This window comes from Capsaspora owczarzaki (assembly GCF_000151315.2).
Source record: "Capsaspora owczarzaki ATCC 30864 unplaced genomic scaffold supercont2.3, whole genome shotgun sequence".
Lineage (NCBI taxonomy): Eukaryota > Filasterea > Ministeriida > Capsasporidae > Capsaspora > Capsaspora owczarzaki.
Window position 1 is genome coordinate 965,531 of NW_011887294.1, and position 18,229 is coordinate 983,759.

The window sequence follows — 18,229 nt, forward strand, 5'->3', positions numbered from 1 at the left end:
TTTTTTTTTTTTTGTTTCATTTCCACTGTGTTGCAGAATAACAAGGCGATACAACTCGCAGTCGTGAGGCTTAAACTCGCCATGCTATCGATCGTTTTCACAACGTTGACTTATCTTGTTTGCTCTGATGCTGCGTGTGTGTGGGCTCAGTTTCCTTCCCAAATGGCTCAGAGCGACCCAAACGCGCTCCTCTTCTTCCAGCAACTGCTGCCAGATCGCAGCGCGTCCGACCTCGAAGCGCTCCTGGCAGCCCACAATGGCGATGTGGACGCCGCGCTCGACCACGCGCTGAGTGAAGCCCTGATTGCCAGCACGGCGAACGACGAGGACGACGAGACCCAGGCTGCGGCAGCGGTCATGGCGCTTGACGTAACGCCTGAGACTGCACCCGTCAGCCAACGAGACCAAGACCCAGTCACAGGCACACTGGTAGGAGATCCAGGAGTGCCCGAGTCAACCAGCAGCCGGAGGATATTCGCGATGGATGCGTTCGCGGTCGAGGACGCGCGTGGCGGGCGAAGAGGCCATGTACGCGATCAAACTCAGTTTGACAGCGATCTGATTGTCCTGTCCGACGTGTTTCCGAGCTTCCCGCTGGACGTGCTTGCCCAGATGCTCACTGGGATGCCATCGGCGGAGCATGTCATTGAGTGCCTGATTGCCGAGAGCGACAGCTCGTCGAGCGACGAGGAGCACAAGTTCGCCACTGATGCTGGTGAATGTGAGAATGACGATGATGGTGATGATGATGCCTATGGTGCCGCAGATCAAGCAGCACCTCAAGTTCTCCAGAATCATCCCTCCAGGCATGGAGGAGCTGGACAAGAGCGCCGTCGCGGGCCGCGCGAGTCTGCTTCGACAATGCAAACACCGTTTGTAAGCGCTTGGGCTCCGCGATCCGTCCGCATGGCCAACAGCACAACCCTTCCACCTGCTCGGGAGGAGGCATTGGGCCAAGCGTCAAGGCAAGCCAGCGCAGTGCAACCTGCTGCCATTGCAGGGGCTCCAAAGCCGATTGACATGTCCGATTCCTGCGACACGAGTCGAACCCTGCATAGCGCAGCCTCGGTTCTCAAGCGGTCACAACTGCGAGATGATTTTCCTGAGGCGTCGTCGGATACCGTGGATGCAGTGTTTGTCCAGTGCGGGTATGACTTTGGTGCCTCCAGCGCGCGATTGAGTGAGATGTTTCCGCAAGCTGCCAAACGAAAACCGTCATATCCCGCCGCTGTTCGGGCTGGCGGCCAAAGCGTTCCTTCCGGCTTGACTAGAGGCGTAGCATCGTCACCCTCGGTCCCCACTCACACAGCAGCCTGGGTTGGCACCTCCTTCCCCTCGAGCAGCGCTAGCCCAGCAACACACCACACCATCGCAGTGCACGAGGATGCACGCGCGCACTACTTGCAACGAGCTGCAGCCGCCCATGCCAATGCTACTAGTAGGAACGGAGGCGCGTCTGTGGCTGGACACTACTCACAGCAAGCACATCATCACACGCAGGAGCTGAAGCGCGCCGCACAACAAGCCGCTGTGGAAATGGCGCGCGCCTCGATTCGCTCCTCTACAGCCCCATCGATTGATCTACACGGCTACGGGGTCGCGGATGCGGTCGCTGCTGTGCAGGCAGTGCTCAACGAGCTGCATCAGCGCGCCAAACAAGATGACTCGTTCATGAGCCACCGTGGTGGTAGGTCTGGCGGCAACCGCAACAACAGCGGCGACGCTGGAACTTTACGCATTATCACGGGCCGAGGGGCGCATAGCGTCGCAGGAAAGGCCAAATTGCGTCCAGCCGTGCGCGTGCTGATTGATTCACTCCGATTCCCTTACTCTGAACCACAGACGGGCGTCTTTTGGGTGGATTATACGCGCAAGATTCGTTAGCGACTTTTTTTCATTTTGTGTTTTTCGTTTTGTTATGATTCCTCCTCCTCCTCCTCCTCCTCGAGCCCGGCTTGCACTGTTAGACTGATTAAACAACCTTCAGAGAACTTTACAAAGCTCCAAGAAACCTACACACATCTTTGTTGATCGGGTTACGGAACACAGTCTTCAAATTTGAGCCAAACAGTAAAATGTCCTCATGGGTCGACTATTATCGAATTCTGAACGTCGCGCCAGACAATAGTATCGAAGTCATTCGCAAAGCTTATCAACGCCTGCTACTACGGGTCGGTGAATGAAACGGTGTCTGAGCGAGTGAGAGAATGAGAAAGGGGTGAGGTGGTTTCATTGATCTCACACGCTTGAAAATCGCAGCACCATCCGGACAAGGCAGCATTAGTGAATGGTCTGCAAGCAGATAGTAGTGCAGCCGCGGCGACTGCGAGTCCGGCCCCAGGAGCGACTGCGCTTGAGCCTGACACCATGATGATGATGACGGGCGTCACACGTGCGCCTGCAGACCCGAGCACGAGCGACACGTCCGTCTTCCTGCTCATTCAAGAAGCTTGGGAAACACTAAGAGATGCCCAATTGCGCGCCGTCTACGATGCCCAGCGAAGCAGTACGAGTGTGGTGTGCGCTGCGTGTGAATTTTGCTGCTGCTGCCAAACTCAACTCGCGTGTGTCCGGTCGTGGTTGTTTTGTGGCAAACAGATGCCTATCTCTCGCTAGTTGCTGCTGTTAACGAGGATTTAGTTTTGGAGGATTGGGACTTTGACGATGGTATGTGGCGAAAACGCTTTTTGGGGTTTTTTGGATTGTCGACGCGCGCGAGAGAGAGGTTTCCCCTTGACTCTGTTCGCCTCAACTCGTCCTTCACTCTTGTCGCAGGCGAAGGCTGCTACATCTATCCTTGCAGGTGCTCTGGGGAGTTTGTCGCAACACCACGGAACTTTGCGGGTCGTGTCGAATTGTTCGGCTGCACCAATTGCTCGCTGGCAGTACGGATGGTCTATCCGTCGACCGAATCGACCGTGGAAGATGACGGGGCTGCGTGAATGCCAACAGGACGACTTTATGGTGAAAAAGCCCAAGTTTACATCACAAAAACAGCAACAAAAGAACACCAAACGGACATCAGCTGGACGGGGACGACGGAAGCTCAACAGTACTACCACTCTGTCCTCGCTGGACAACACAGAAACAACAGAGTTCGTGCGATGCAGACCAGCTACAAATGGATGAAACCAGGAACTGAATGGCTCACTTGCCAGTTGCGTATTGCCGAGTCCATTGTCGTGCTGTTCCGATTGGAGAGTGAGGCCCCCAAAAAAAAAAAATATGTGCGTGTGAGTGATTGTAAATACATGGTTGCTCCCGTGCTTTCCAAATCTGTCACAATCCATCGGCATGCTCAATGCAACGTACCAGTCGCGATAGCAGCCGGCTCGTTCGTCTTCCACTGCTCGGCCACGTCGTTTGCAAGCGGGTCATCTGGGTTGGGTGCGCTCAACAAGGCTTGGACTGACAGCAAGACTGTTCGGATTTGAAGGGCAGGGCTCCATTTGTCTGGAAGGGAATCAAACAGGTCGATGAGTTCACAAAGCTCGGCATGAACAAGTGGAAATAAGCAGAACACCCTCAAGTCCTCGTACCCTTCAAGATATCCAGGCAAATGCGGCCAAGCCTGTCAATGTTGGGGTGGTAGATTTTGGTCAGGAAACGAACCTGAGTTGTCGAGAAAGCACATCAAACAAACCAAAAGGAAGACAGTGAGCAACTTGTGGACACATCAGCATGCCCCAAAACACACACCAGCCCCGCTAGCCCCAGCAGCCCCGCTAGCCCCAGCGTGCCATACTTTAGGAGGTGCCATGGGGTAGTCTTCGGGCAGGAAGAGCTCAAGTCGGAAGACACCGCCCTCGAACGGAGACTCGTGAGGACCATCGATTTTGATGCCAAAGTAGCGCGCGTTCTGTTCGTCCGGCTCTGCAGAGATTCCAGGAACAGGCTCTGCTACGAGTCGCTGGGTTTCCTGTTGATAGACCACAACACATTGCAATCCCAACAAGTGCAAAAGTGAGCTCGATTGGTGACTGAAGCACAAGCCAAAGTGAGAGTTTGTTTGGCTGTAAGCACGTCTCTCAATCTCTTGCCCCCCCCCGCCTCTTCTTCCCTGCCTGCGCCCAGCGTGGGCAGCGCTGACAATCTCAGAGATGGGCTGAGCTCGTCATGCAAAACAGCCGAGATCGTTGCGCTCGACAGCGGGGACGCCCGCCCAAAGAGCACCCAGCCAAAGAGATGACCCAAACAACATATTTAAACGCAGCGACAAACTGGTCTGCGGTCAGCCCAGCCGCAAAGGGGACGCGCATGGCTTGGAGCGTCGTTGTGCAACGACCGAGGAGGGGTTTGTGACGAAAGTCGGCCGAACAGCGCCCTTCGTCGCGGTCGAATCGCTGCGATCTCGCAAAAAAAAAAAAAGCGAAACCGAAAAAAAAAAAAAAAAAAAAAAAAAAAAAAAAACTGGTGATGATGCAGCTGTGCTCGGATCGCTGCCCAACGGATGAGTCAAGTCGGAAGAGCCAGATGCATGGCAAGCCTTGGAGAGGGGGGGACACGGGGTGGAGGGGCCGGAACGAGAAAGGATTGAGCAGAATGGAAACAAAACCTTGATAATCCGCTTGGGAAGACCGCCTTCCATTGGTGAGAGTTCTGAGAGTTAGAAATGAAGAGTGCAGGGAAAAAGAGACAGACAACAAAAAACAACAACGAGGTTTGATGGAAGCGAGTCAGGACCCTTCAACTGCAATGTTCGAGCGACTGCATCAGATTTTCAGATTTGGCTGATGAATTCCGTCAGCATTCGCACGCTCCGGAAAAAGGATCGACTACGCAAAAGCCCCGAGTCTCTCTCGGCACTCATAGTTTAGTGGCAGAACTCCAGATTGTGGCTCTGGCGACCTGAGCTCGATTCTCAGTGAGTGCAGGCTTTTTTTTTTTCGCTTTTGGGTGTTTTTTTCTTGTTTTGTTCTGGTTGGTTCTGGTTTTCTACCCCGACGTGGACTGCACGCACAACAGCCGTCCCCTCTTCGAGGGTCCAGCCGATTGTGTGTGCGCGGATGATCTTGTCACTGTTTTCCCACTGTTTTTGGGACCCCCCTGGTTACAAAGGATTCAAACAGATTTTCGGATTTGTTTGAAGCTTGTTGATCAGTCAAACAGTGCAAGGAACGCACCACGAACCCTTTTCGAGTTCTATAAAAACAAGCCTTTACTGACATAACAGGAAATGCAAAATCGGTGGGATCAGACGATAGCAGCAGGGTTTTGTTTCGGGAAAATCGCGAAATCTATGCGCAAGGCAAATTGCTGGACGTTCCGGACATTCGCAGGCACAGTCTGAGCAGTCTGAGCAGTCTGAAACACGTGATGATCGGTGGTGTGGTAGGGCTGCGGCCGAAAAGCATCGAAAAGTTCAGAGGGCACCACAAAGTACAACTGGGCGACGCTTCCAGGTGGCAAAAGAGCAATGGCCTCGCTCAAGCGTTGCGCAATGACAGGATGGTCCCGACTGACGGTCATCTGCAAGAACACATAGGGCGAGTTGCGGTTGTTGTTCGGCGAGATGATGGCGTCGATGGCCGGAAAATTGTCGTGATCTGGCAGATAGTAGTGATTCGGGAGATTGAGATTAACCTGGTCCAGCTGGAGGAAGCGGACGGATGTGAGCGGCGGAAGGACCTGATTGGTTCTTTGGTTGTTGGACAAGTTTCGAACGTTGAAAGATCCGCCCTGACGGATGAGACGATGGGCGAGCTTCTCAAACACTTGCCCGCGAAGCGCGCCAGGCTCTGGAAGGAAGGCAGACGCACGCAAAAAGCTGACGAGGTTGTCGCGTTCGTTGGCAAGCGCAAGAGTCAAAAATTGGTCGGCCACCCAGTCAGACGCAAACAGTAGATAGTAGAGCGAGAAGGGACGACCGCCTGCTCGGATATGGACGTGAAGAATTCGGTGTGAAAAGTCTTCCGCACCAGAAATCTGACCCACAGCGCTGCGGACCGTCTGGATATTGCAACGACCAAGCGCCTCGTTCAAAAGCAGTTCGGAATACGGCAGAGTCATCCCATCATCGAGAACCTCGCGCGCGATGCCACCCCAGCGATAAAAACGCTGTTCGGCAGCTAGAACTTGCTCGGGAGTCGCGTTCCGTTGCTGGAGGCGAGCAAGCAGCTCGTTCCACGACCACACTGGCATGAACATCCTAGGATAGGCGTCTTTCTGGACCTCCTTGTAAAAGTCGTGGCGCGGCAAGGTGACGAGCAGGGTGTAAGCACGGTAGATACCAGCGGGATGGCCATCGACAAGGTACCAGAAATCGGCGCGGCGGTCGTCGAGACTGTCGTAAAAGCTGTCCAGAGCAATGCTGCCTCTCAAAACCTCTCGGTCAGGCCGCAGGAGGTAGCGAATGGTGGCTGGCTGCTGCTGCGGCGCTGGCTCGTAAACCAAGGTCAGCCGAGGGTGTCGCTGGAACAAGCGATAGACAAAGTACGCCGAAAAGAACGTCTTGCCGGTACCTGGATTTCCAGTGACAATCCAGCGGTGCTTTGGACGCCGCGCAGAGTTTGCTGCTGGCGCAGAGTTTGCTGCTGGCGCAGAGTTTGCTGGTGGATTGATGATCGCATCGAACATTGCATCGTAGCAACTGCGGACCATGAGGACCGATCCAAGTTCCTCGTTCCCAAGCCAGAACACGCTGTCAGGCAGGGTCAAGAACCTTGGTTCATTGGCTTGAAGCGGCTGCCCAGGAACATGAGCCACTGCGACCATCCGGTTGGTGTTAGGATCCAGTCGCAAGACCTGCTCGGTCACTTGGTTGTCAAGAAGGGCTCGCCAAAATCGGACAAGCGGGTCGTTTGCGTCCACTACCAAAGAATTAAGACGGAAAGTGAGCATTTTCAACGCCGTGTCTGTTCAACACAAGCATCTCGGGAGAATGGCAGACATACAGAGCACCGCGCCTTGTGCGGCTGCGGTTGGGGCTAGCAAGGCGAACAGCTGTTGACGAACTGCCGCGAGAGCCGCGCTCGTCGTGTTGATGATTGCCAGGATGGTGTCTGCGCAAGTCTCATACTGCTGCGCTAGTTGTTCGGTTTTAGCTTCAGTAGCGAGCTGCTCGAAGCGCGCGAGTCGAGTTTCGTTCTGTTCAATACGAACGTTCAATCGAGCGATCTCTTCTTGGAGTCTTGCTTGCTCGGTGCTTGCTGGAGCAAGTGCGGCCTGGCTCGAACTCATGTGCGCGGGTACTGGAGTTGATCGATTTGCCGAGAAAAAAAAAACGAATGTCACACGACTAGTTCAGTGCTCCATCCAGGCAGATCATATTGTCCCAAATTATTCGGAGCTTGTTCGACCAGTCAAACAAAGCAAGTTGGGGCGAGAAGTGACGAGATTTCTGTGGGAGTAGCGTGGTGGCCGCTGACGGCCACTCGATTCACCGACCGCAAATTGTGTAGCTCTTTAACTTTCCTATCATATAGCACTGAGGATGAACATCAACCCAATTTCCAAACGTCTGTTTACTAGGCAGGATTTGAGTGATGTCACAGCGAACAAAAAGGTCGGGAAAGTTCCAACAGGCGTTTCACCCTCCCGTTTCACTAACAAATGGAAAGACTTTCACCTCGACAACAAAGGACACCTCATCTACATCTAGCCCGACTTGTACTGTTCGACTGCAAGACTGCATGCAGCCTTCAAACAAATTCCACAATCTTTTTTATGGGGAGGGGGTGCCAAAATCAGTGCAAAATCAGTGGGAATGTTACACCCGAAAGGGAGGAATAGGTAGATACGAAGTATATTGAGCACTGAGCCAACAGATATGGGTTGGGGTGTAACAGAGAAGATGATCCGGACACACACAATCGGCTGGACCCTCGAAGAGGGGACGGCTGTTGTGTGTGCAGTCCAAGTCGGGCTAGAGTTATCCCAAAACTTGAGCTTTTGGAAGCTTTTCGCAACCAGCTCTGTTTGAAGCATCGGATGCTCATTTCTATGCTATGGATATTAATAATTCTTGAAACATAAATCAAGAACAACGTTACAACCCATAATAAGCTCTCTGAAAGCTGGAATTCCATGGATATTCCAATTCCAGTGTCGCAGGTCGAGAGAACCAGCTGGAATTGTCATCGCGACCAAACTTGAACTTTCCAACAGAAGCAATTTCACCCTGTGCTGGTTTCAAGTCGTACTCCTGTTCAAGCTCCATGTCAAACTTGAACTTCATCCTCACTCTCAGCATCGCAACTGGAATCGGCCTTCTAGACCGGAGAACATCTTCCCGCTCCCTCAAGAGAAGGCAAAGATCCTCAGTGATTCCCTTGAGAATATCACAGCGCAACTCGTTTTTTCGACGGCTCAGTTCATCTCTATTGACGAGACCAGCAAATGCTATTTCCTCCTGTGGTTCTTTCCCCTGATGGTAGAAGTCATGATAATTCGTGAAAGCGGTAAAATTTGACTGCTCTCTGTGAAGTCTATGAATATACTCACTATGCCGAAGAGTCCACACATTCAGATAACCTCCACGTTCACACATTATTGCTTCTTCGGTTTTGCTGTCTGCCGGCCAGAAATCCCACGCTTTTTGCTTGACAAACAGCGCATGGCATGTCGTCTTCAAATCTTTATCCACGTCTATAAGATGAATCTGCTCTAGATCTACCCCGACGTGGACTGCACGCACAACAGCCGTCCCCTCTTCGAGGGTCCAGCCGATTGTGTGTGCGCGGATGATCTTTTCACTGTTTTCCCACTGTTTTTGGGACCCCATGGTTAACAGGATTGAAAAAGATTTTTGGATTTGTTTGAAGCTTGTGGATCAATCAAACAGTGCAAGTCGGACTAGAGGTTTTCGCGCAGGCGCTCCTTGTTTGATTTCTCTGGTGCTGTGTCTTCCAGCGGCACTAAATCTCCCTACGCAGCTCTCAATGTGTGAGCTCATTGGTTTGGGAATTGCCGCAGCTCGTTTTGCTGCAAAACGCACCAATTTCATTTGCCGCTTTCTCACTCAAACAAGCCACAAAAAAGACAATAGAGCGGAAACTCAGAGTACAGTACATTTATTACATTGGAGTTTGGACTAAACCTCGCATAGCCGAGACGGTGCACAAAGAGCGCGGCAAAATGTCATCGCGGTGGCAGGGCAAATTTTGCATAGCGAACAATGTGGCGCTGGAGGGAGGCATCACAGTCAAAGACATCCTGTACAGCGAATCCGGGCACAAGCCAGGTGTGGGCGCTCTGGGTGCACGGCACGGAGGGCAAGCACAGGCTTTCGGTTTCGGCAAAGTGTGGTTGTTGTTGTTGTTGTTGTTTTTGGAGGTCCACCTCCACCTCTAGCACACAGTTGTTGTCGTCACCAGTATTATTGCTCGCTTCGGGGCCGGCGTGTGGGCAGCGGGAGACTGCGCCGAGAGCTGCTCGTGTTGCAAACACAGACACACTGAATTGGCTCGGTCGGAAAACCCGAAGCACGCGAGCGACAATTTCGTTGTGGAGATGGAGCGGCGCGTTCGTTTCAAAGCTCACAAACGAGCATTCGGGCTGCGGAGTAACGTGAATGGTAAAGTAGTGCGGAGGTCGCCGTAGCCGTCCCCGCCGTCGACTCGTCGTCTCGTCGTCTTCCACACCAGCACAGTCACCGTCAAAGATGCCATTGGCGGAGTAGCCGCAGGGATCGAACAGGAGACTGCAAATGGTCGTTCCGGGGATAATCCCTGCAACACCAGTCGTCAAGTCTGTCGTCGCGTCATTGACGAACGCAGGTGTGCGGTAAAATTGCTGCATGGCGACCGGATCGAGGTTGGTCATCAGCACTTCGAGCGTTTGGTCAACCTCGGCATGACCGGAGGCACGTTTGGAGATTGGATTGAGGCAAAACACATGCCAATCATCACGGGAAATGACCACGCCACTCTGGGCGCCAAAGAGCGAGCGCAGATAATCCACTTCCTCGTCAAACCCGCGATGGGGCTCTGGTTGCTCCTCTGGCCGCAAAAATGACTTTCGAGAAAAGAACAAGTCCTGCAGTTCGGACAGTCCGCACCGTTCTCGGGCAATCCGCATGAATTCGGGGAGTGCCGGAAGCAGCCGTGTTGTTCCGCATGTTTTGATAACAATCTTGCGTCTTGCGACAAACATGGAGCTTTCGCTGTGATTTCGATGGCCAGCAGTGGTGGTCACGGTCAAAGTAGCAGCATAGTAAAGATGATCGGGTGAGCTCAACGAACGCCAAGACGAACAAAGAAAAAAAAAAAAAAGAAAAAAGCTCCGCAAACGACCCCAAAAAAAAAAAAATCACACGCCAGCAACATGCAGAGAGACATTGCAAGAGACACAAGAGCATCGTACCTCAATACGTAGGCATTGTAGACGCTGCTGGGCGCGGATGTGCGGCAGATTGTGCAGTTGACTAGCCGCAAAACGACCTGCCACTCGTCGGCGGTCACGGCTCGGAGTCCCTGTTGCGACAAAGAGCGCAGTGAGCCCAAAGACATGAGAACACGCTGTTCACTGCTGGCTGTGTTGTATGTAATGCCGCAGTGGATAGTGCTCGGCTTGATGCGTGTGTGTGTGTGTGTGTGTGGTTTCGTTATCGATCGCCACATGCTCATGCAATTTGCAGAGCGAAAGGGCAGTTTCCATGTGTGTCGCTCTCTCTCTCTCTCTCTCCCTCAACCCTGCCTCACGCTCAATCCCTTTTGCAAAACTGCAAACGAAATGCAGGTAGAGAGGCAAGTCAACGCATCGACTCGTATGCGATCATCTTGAAGCACTCCGCCAAGAATCAGCGTGAGCGTTGTTTCATCACCGTTTTTTTTTTTTTTTTTTTTTTTTTTTTTTTTTGTCTTTTCTTTCAGCCAAGAACTCACCCGGTCGTCGCAGCTCGGGCTGTCGGCAAACTCAATCTCAAGAAGCTTCTCGGTGCCTTCGAAGAACTCGGGCGATTCCGGCTGCTCCGGAGCGGCAGGACTTGCGCTGATGGCGGCGCGCGTGTCGGCGTCGGTGTCGGCGTCGGCGTCGGCGGTTTTACAGAGCATGGCACGCTTGAGGAGCTCGCGGTCATCGCCATGGTCGCCATGGTCGCCAGATCGCTCGCATGTGTGTGCCGTCATGGGTGCAAAACGAGCCAGGGTCTCTTTTGATGTCTCGCAATGCAGCTTGATGGTTGGTCGTGTTACTCCCAAAAAAAAAAAAAAATGACTACCCGTTGAAATCTAAAATTGTGATTATCCTCTGCGATATTTCACTCGCATCTCGTGGCCGTGTTACGACGGCAAAAAAATCACAATCACAAGCCAAGCGAATCGTGGCACGAGAACGCCCACCTCTGAGGTACAGTTCCCGACCTGGAATGTGAGATTTTGTCGGGGGTTTTTTTTTTTTTTTTTTTCGTTTTTTCTTTTTCTTTTTCTTGACTTTTCACCATCATGATTATTTTAAACAAGTGCATCACCGCAAATTCTCATACTGCATGACATGAAATTTGCACAGGTGGGCTTTTGGTGCGAATTGCTGCATTTGGGTTCCGACACTTTGACACAAATTCAAACAAAAATCTCATCGTGAAGCGCTTGGAAGCGGCATGCCAGGGATGACTTGCGACAAGAGCATCGACTTGAGGTAGCTGACTTCTTGCTCAAGAGAATGGATGCGCACACGGAGATTGGCATTTTCTTGCGCCACCGTTTCGCATTGAGACTTTGCAGCGAGAGACTTTTCGCGGTTTTTGTCGCGGCAGCGTCGAACAGCAATGTTGTTGCGCTCGCGTCGAGAGAGCTTGCGCTGCGGAAGATCGCCAGCGTCGAGTTCTTGGGCGCCGTCAGAATCACTGCTTGCAGAAGGAGCAGCAGCAGCAGCCTTCTCGGCAGCAACTGCAGCAACGGCACTGGCCTTGACAGGCTTGTTGCTGGAAGCAGCGGCACGCTGTGTGGTCGCTCGCGAGCGGGAGGAAGCAGCTCGCGGCTTGCTAATCGGGGACTGTTCGACAACTGGAGCAGCTGGAGCAGCTGGAGTAGCAGCAGCAGCGGACGGCGAAGGTTGGGGCGTCGACTCTTTCAACGGCGACGCAGGACTAAAGCTCTGCTCGGAAAAGAAGGCCGCGGGAGGTTGGAACGGCGAGAGGTCGTCAAACTCGAAGAGACCTGCAAAGTCGGGAAAGTGGGCGTTCGCAACGCTGGACGAGTTCAACGCATGCTCGACGCTCGAGTCGTCCAGCAGGCTCTGGAGGGCCCGAGAAGGGGAAGTGTCCGAGTGCGAGTTTGACACGGGCAGCGACCAAGAGCCTGCGGGAAGGCTGTCGCCTGCAAGCAGCAACGGAGCGACGGCAAGATTGTGATCGTGGGAGGAAACCAAAGGACTGGATTTGAGCAGCAAGCCTTCAACCGAAAGCGAGCGAGGATGATCGGCGAGAAGCAGGTGGTGGTCGTCAGCAAGGGTGACCAGGTCGGTGGCCGACGGAACGAGCGGAATGGAGGCCAGGACTGGTGGCGAAGACGGAACGTCAAGGCGCACAGCGACTGGCTGCGTCTGCACAGGAAGAGGACTCGCAAGCGACGGGTCGAGCTGTTGCATGGACAAGGACGGTGCATCAAGGTGCAGCACGAGATTTTCGTCGTTGAGAATGTCACGCAAGGATGCGTGTTCAAACCAATCGACAGCAGAGGAGGGCGGCGCAGCAGCAGCAGCACTCGAATGGGAGCCATCATCCAGGCGTGGGCGCTGAGCAGGCGGCGAAGCAAGTGCCTCCGAGCTGGGGCGCTTGGTGGCAGCAGTCGAGGCGCGACGGAAGGGGGCCGCAGAGTGCCCGGCAAGGTAAGACAGCATGTCGGGGTGGTGCAAGAGCCGGTCCACATCGCGCTCCTTGCTGGACGAGCCGAGAAGCTGGTGGAGATAGAACGCCGCGACAGGAGTAGGCGCGGGAATGTCGTCGCAAGCATCCAAGGTCGAGGGAGGCGATGACAAGGTGGACAAAGGGGAAGAAACGGAATCGAACGACGGGGGGAGAATCGAAGCGGCGCGCTGGGAAGCGGCCGTGGCCAGGGAAAACGGGGTACTCACATGACAGGTTGTTGTTGTTGATGTAGTTGATATTGTGGTAGCTTTGGTGTTTGGGGGGGGGGTTGTTTGTGAAAACGGGGTTTGTAAAACTTCAAACCGAGGTTTTTGGAGGGCGCTTTTGTGTTCTCGTTCTTCTTGCTTCTTGCATCTGACTTGTCTGGCAATTTTTTGAAAATAAAAAATCGCCAAAACCGACAGAGTTGGGGAACAGAAAAGAGGAGAACAAAAGGCCAAAGACCAGAAACCAGGAAGAAGCTTCAGGGGGAGGGGAGAATCCGGTAGAGAGTAGAAATGTCAAAGCGGGAAGCGAGTTCGGGGTGTGAGGATGTTTTCAATTTCTTGAGCTTGTGTTTTGTTCTTGGTCTTTTTTTGGTCCAACGACAGGTCGGGACGGGAAGGTGGCAAAATCGCTCAGATTTGCTGAAAAGCGGCAAGGAAGCGTTAAACGCGTTTTGTGCAGACTTGGAAAAGTTGATGTAGACCCATGGTGCGGGCACCGACGTTGCTAGCGAACGGCACCAGTGTGTTCATACTGAACAGCGCAGCTGCAGGGTAGCGGCTCCGAGCGGCGATTCAAGCAAAAATAGAGAGCGAGCGATTTCGGACTTTGGCCAAAAAAAAAAATACTCAGAAAAAAATAAAAAAAACACGGAAGCCAAAGTAAATCCAAACTTGGAGACCATGACGTCAAGTCAAAAGAAATTGACGACAAGCTTGGAGTGTGTGGAAAGGCAGAGGGAGAACAAAAAGGAGAAAAACAAAGAGAGAGAGAGAGAAACACAGAGTTCAGAGGCGGGCGCGGCATGGCGGAAGCGACGAGCCAAAAGTGCCAAAGGGAGCAGCGGAGCCAATGAAAGAATCGGAGTGCCATGCGTTCAAGATGCTGCCGCGACCGCCGCGGACAGACAGCAAGCAGGCGCATTGCTGCTGCTGCTGCTGCTTCTGCTGCTGGCGGCACGGCAAGTCCATTCGAAAGTCAGCTTGAGACGGAGCGGAGAGCGAACGAACGGATGGCAGGCGAAAGTTCGAGAAGGAAAAAAAAAAAAAAAAAAAATAGAAAACACGAGGAAAAAAAAAAAGAAAAAAAAAAAAGAAAAAGGTCAACGCTGACGAGGTTGGTTCGTCATAGTCGATGAAGAGAAGGACAAGGGAGAAAGAGAAAAGGAGGAGGAGAAGGACCGGAGTTTGGTTTGGTGCTTGGTGTTGTCTGCAAAGTGTTGTGGCGATTCTGTCTTGGATTTAAAGAATGAGCCAAAGACCCGATTTGGAGGGTTTGGGACGAACGAGAACGCATCGATTGCATCATCATGTTGACATCGCCCAGCCAAAGTGATGGATCTTTGCATTGGGCGCGCGACCGCGCAGCAGCCACATGGAATTATTACTCACTCGCATTGAGATTGTCCATTGTTGAGGGCGTTGATGTCACACAGGTCAAGGGATGCAAAAAAAAAAAAAAAAAAAAATTCGTTTGTTTTGAGGAAACAACACCAAAGTACTCCAACAGCAACGTCAACAAACACCACGCATCTCCTTTTTCCCCCCCCCCCACCGACGAAGCGTGGCTCGCGATGAATCGGACATTGCTGATTTGAATAAAAGCGAGGTGCAGATTAAAGTATTAAAAACAAGAAGAAGAAAAACACATCCACAATGACAAAAGTCCACCAATTGAAACGATCAGCGAGACATCGCTTGGTGGACGGGCAACCACAATGACGACAAACAAACATCAAAGAACTATTTGAAACAAAGAAAAAAAGTCCCAACAAAAAGAAGGCCAAGCAATCGCCGAGGAGGAAGACGACAAACAAGATGAATCAAGGCTGTGCTGCTTCAATCCCAATCATCGTCGTTGACTTCCTCGACCTCATCGTCGTCGTCCGAGTCGCCCAGAGCGTCGTACCGGGCAACAATCTTGGCAAGAGACTCGGCCATGCTGTTGGCGGAGGCGGTGTTTTGACGCTGCAGCTGGGGCGCCGGCTCGACCTTCTTGAGTTGGCCAGTGTGTCCTCGAATGGCGCTCAGCAGACTGTCGCGAGCATCGGGGACGGCAGGCGCAATCTCCCTGCGCTCACCGGGTGGTGGCAAAACCAAGGGCGTAAACTCGGGCATGGCCATCATGGGCGGCGGCGGTGGGGGCGGGGCAGTGAAGGACGGCGGCGCTGGCGGCGCGGCGGAAGCAGCAGCATCAGCATCAGCCGTCTCGTCCACCTCAGCCAAGGCTTCGGGCTCGGCCTCGGCGGCAGCCGGTGCCGCAAACACTGCCGGGTCGATGAAGAATTGTTGGCCTGACTTGCTGTCCACGTAAATCTCTGCGCGCGACATGTAGTACTCTTCAATGATTTGCTTTTGCTCCTCTGTTTGGTGCACGTCGTCGCTCGTGCCGTAAATGTCCTCTCCAGCATCCGAGTAAGGCGCTGGTGCGTTAATGGGGTCCATGTTCATGTACTCGTCTAGTTGGGCGAGCGGGCCGTCCAGGAAGCTCAGCGACGGCAGAGCCGAAGGTGCAGGAGACGTGCCGACCGGTGAAGTACCGAGGGGCGTTTGTGCCGACGGAGGTTGCGTTGGCGGCGCGGGCGCCATCGACGTTGGCCGTGGCGGCTTGAATTCGTTGCTGGTCGGTTGGGACACTGCGCTTGCAGCGGACGGCGGCGGTGGCGGCGCCTTGGACGCTGGCCGGGGTGGCGCAATGTCATTGTTTGACGAAGGCAGCGGGGAGTGGGGGCCAGCAGCGGCCATAACTGAGTTAAAGTTGCCCGGCGTGACCGAAAGGTGTGCAGGCTTTGCGTTGCGCATCACTACTGGGGGAGTAGCAGGCTGCGCGGGAGCGGACGGCGAGCCCGGTGCGGCTTGGCCTGGCTTTGGTGGCCGTGGGGGTGCAATTTCCTCGGGCAGAGACGCTGTGCGATGCACGAGCGATTTTGGCGGAATGACAGGTGCCTGCTCCTCGGCGCCAAAGCTCGCGCCGCGCACAGACTGGCGGCGGGGCAGCGGTGGAGGAGACTCTGTGTTTGGGCGAGGCAACCGCCCAGTGGTGTTGACGATCGGCTGGTGCAATGCCATGCGCTGGCCAGGCAGCAGCATTTCTTGTGCGGGGCCAGCCATGTCCGACGGGCGCGGGGCCTTGGGCGGGGGAACGCCGCCGCTGAGGCGCAGCGTGCCGCCACCGTTCGAAATGGTCGAAGGGGGTCGCTGTGTGCCAGGCACCGGCGGTGGGTTGTTGTTGGCGGTCGTGCGTTGTGGTCCGGCGGCCATCAGGCGCTCTCGGGTCGCAGTGGTTTGCTGGACAAGCAGGGCGTTGCGGTTGGCGCTCGCGGGATCGGTCGAGATTGGCACCTTCAGAATGACGGGGTCGTCCGACTTGTTTGTGCGAATGGGTCGCTGCATGTAGTACAGCACAAGCTCGGGCACGGAGGAAAACTTTTTCTTGGAGATGTACACTTGTTTTGAATCGTCAACGTGAATCTTAAAGTGCTTGATGACGCCCTTCGAGCTGGTCCAGGAACGACGAAAGACGATCAGGGCACGACCGACGAGAAAATGAACGTGAAATGATGGAACGCTAGTGAGCAAGCTGTCACACAAAAGTTACCCACACAGAAGGGTAGAAAGGTGTTGGCTTACATGACGCCGATCGAGTAGGTTCCGGCAATGCTCTCGCTGGGTCGAACGAGGAATGCGCCGTCATATTGGATGTATGCATTCAAGAGCCCTTGAACCTGACAGAAGGGAGGGAGGTGGGAACCGGAAAACAGGCAAACACAGAAGAAAAGAAAGGAGGGAAAAAAAAAAAAAAAAAAAAAAAAAGAGGCCAAGGTGAGATTTGATTGTTTTGTGGCACGACGCAACCGCTCGATTTGGCTGATGACACGGAGAGCGAAAAATGTTGAACAGAAGAGCCAACGAGACAACGAGAGACAGAGCTGGATGTTTGACCAAACCCGCCCTCGCAAAAGGCAAAGACAGGAAAGAAAAAAAACCTTCAAAAAACAAAAAAAAAACAAGCCTCAAAAGCGAGAATGTGGGAAATGGCAAAAAGCGTGACCAACCACAAAACGAGCGAGCACCAAGCCTTGACCACAGACAACATCTGTCCATTCCAATTCTCCCACCCCCGTCGGCTTTGGGTGAGGAGGCGGGGCTCTTTGAGTCCCGTCATGCAGCGCTGTCGTGGTTGATCTTCGCACATGCAGTCTCGGCTTGTTCGCCGTCCGCCCTTGCAGAAGTTATCTCGTATTTTTTTGTTTTTTTTTTTTATCCGTTTTTTTTTTTTTGAATTATCTTTTTTTTTTTTTTGACGATTTTATAAATCGTATTTTTTTTTTTTTTTTTTTTTTTTTTTTTTGTTTTGGTGGCTTGTTTTTCCTCTTTTGATATTTGCGTCCACGGGTTCACATTGGCTTCCAGCGTGGACCCTGCGGTTTTTGCGCCTCGTCATCACGAAACTGGGACGCGCACTGTCCAAATCGATGCAGTAGCACGAGCTGCAGCCACACAGCGCGCATGCAGCGACACTCGATTTCGCGAAAGTGCCGCTTTTACCACAAAAAAAAAAAAAAAAAAAAAAAAAAAAAGGCCTCGCAGATTGGCCAACCGTCCATTCGAGGTGGAGAGAGACGGGAGGCGTCCCCGTGCGGCACGAGACACACCATACCGATGCCCCCAAGACTAAAGCCATGCGCAAGTGCCCTTGGCAATCGCGGCAGGCGGTCGCATGTGGATCAAACGGGGTTGGTTGTCGACTGAAAAAGAAAAAAAAAACATTTTTTGTTGTTTTTGGATTTGTGATTTGGCTCTCCCGCTGTTACTCATCCGAGCGCGACGGGTTTGTGCTGGATGGTCAGCAGGAACTCGTCGAGCGTGAGAGCGTCAACGATGAAAGCGCTGGATGAAGAGGAAGGAGAAGGACGAAAAGAAGGCAATGAAAAAAAAAAAACGCGGCTGGTTCACTGAGACTACAAAAGGGCAAAAGGACAAGAAGAGGGGCAGACTGTGTCGTACGCGATCGCGATTAATCGTCACAAGACCGGGGATGGCGGACATGGTCGACAGCACAGGGAATGAATCAAACGCGAACGGAGGTGATTTGATTGAGAAGAGAGGGAAGAGTTGAGGGGAAAGGAAAGGAGAAAAAAAAAAAAAAAAAAAGACTGCACAAAAGCATTGCCGCCAGACTGTGCTTCTGTCAAGTCCACTTGCAGCATTTGGGGGGGGG

The 18,229-nt window shown here is 53.2% G+C and overlaps 7 protein-coding genes and 1 non-coding gene across 8 annotated transcripts; 3 read left to right on the forward strand and 5 right to left on the reverse strand.

Moving 5' to 3' along the window:
• Nucleotides 1-5: 5 nt before the first annotated feature.
• CAOG_02289 (hypothetical protein) lies at nucleotides 6-1,991 on the forward strand. Its single transcript, XM_004348989.2, has 2 exons — nucleotides 6-63; nucleotides 151-1,991. Exon 2 carries the CDS (start codon nucleotides 163-165, stop codon nucleotides 1,882-1,884), a length of 1,722 nt encoding a protein of 573 aa, XP_004349039.1. The 5' UTR covers nucleotides 6-63; nucleotides 151-162; the 3' UTR covers nucleotides 1,885-1,991.
• A 71-nt stretch (nucleotides 1,992-2,062) lies between these two features.
• CAOG_02290 (hypothetical protein) lies at nucleotides 2,063-3,262 on the forward strand. Its single transcript, XM_004348990.2, has 4 exons — nucleotides 2,063-2,171; nucleotides 2,260-2,506; nucleotides 2,599-2,667; nucleotides 2,776-3,262. The coding sequence occupies exons 1-4, from the start codon at nucleotides 2,076-2,078 to the stop codon at nucleotides 2,940-2,942; spliced, it is 579 nt and encodes a 192-aa protein (XP_004349040.1). The 5' UTR covers nucleotides 2,063-2,075; the 3' UTR covers nucleotides 2,943-3,262.
• On the reverse strand, nucleotides 3,148-4,588 carry CAOG_02291 (ubiquitin-conjugating enzyme E2N; the record flags this gene model as incomplete). Its single annotated transcript, XM_004348991.2, has 5 exons — nucleotides 3,148-3,185; nucleotides 3,313-3,453; nucleotides 3,540-3,612; nucleotides 3,746-3,919; nucleotides 4,556-4,588. 5 exons carry the CDS (start codon nucleotides 4,586-4,588, stop codon nucleotides 3,148-3,150), a joined length of 459 nt encoding a protein of 152 aa, XP_004349041.2.
• A 214-nt stretch (nucleotides 4,589-4,802) lies between these two features.
• Nucleotides 4,803-4,873, forward strand: CAOG_09406. Its single transcript has one exon. It is a non-coding gene; the product is annotated as a tRNA-His (tRNA).
• Nucleotides 4,874-5,193: 320 nt separating this feature from the next.
• CAOG_02292 (hypothetical protein) lies at nucleotides 5,194-7,179 on the reverse strand (the record flags this gene model as incomplete). Its single annotated transcript, XM_004348992.1, has 2 exons — nucleotides 5,194-6,809; nucleotides 6,894-7,179. 2 exons carry the CDS (start codon nucleotides 7,177-7,179, stop codon nucleotides 5,194-5,196), a joined length of 1,902 nt encoding a protein of 633 aa, XP_004349042.1.
• A 1,810-nt stretch (nucleotides 7,180-8,989) lies between these two features.
• Nucleotides 8,990-11,151, reverse strand: CAOG_02293 (adenosylmethionine decarboxylase 1). The gene is made up of 3 exons (XM_004348993.2): nucleotides 10,824-11,151; nucleotides 10,303-10,412; nucleotides 8,990-10,102 (listed from the first exon to the last, which is right to left on the reverse strand). Exons 1-3 carry the CDS (start codon nucleotides 11,064-11,066, stop codon nucleotides 9,079-9,081), a joined length of 1,377 nt encoding a protein of 458 aa, XP_004349043.1. The 5' UTR covers nucleotides 11,067-11,151; the 3' UTR covers nucleotides 8,990-9,078.
• A 360-nt stretch (nucleotides 11,152-11,511) lies between these two features.
• Nucleotides 11,512-13,980, reverse strand: CAOG_02294 (hypothetical protein; the record flags this gene model as incomplete). Its single annotated transcript, XM_004348994.1, has 2 exons — nucleotides 11,512-13,006; nucleotides 13,829-13,980. 2 exons carry the CDS (start codon nucleotides 13,978-13,980, stop codon nucleotides 11,512-11,514), a joined length of 1,647 nt encoding a protein of 548 aa, XP_004349044.1.
• A 621-nt stretch (nucleotides 13,981-14,601) lies between these two features.
• Nucleotides 14,602-18,173, reverse strand: CAOG_02295 (hypothetical protein). Its single transcript, XM_004348995.2, has 3 exons — nucleotides 18,016-18,173; nucleotides 16,639-16,733; nucleotides 14,602-16,507 (listed from the first exon to the last, which is right to left on the reverse strand). The coding sequence occupies exons 1-3, from the start codon at nucleotides 18,055-18,057 to the stop codon at nucleotides 14,848-14,850; spliced, it is 1,797 nt and encodes a 598-aa protein (XP_004349045.1). The 5' UTR covers nucleotides 18,058-18,173; the 3' UTR covers nucleotides 14,602-14,847.
• Nucleotides 18,174-18,229: the final 56 nt, after the last annotated feature.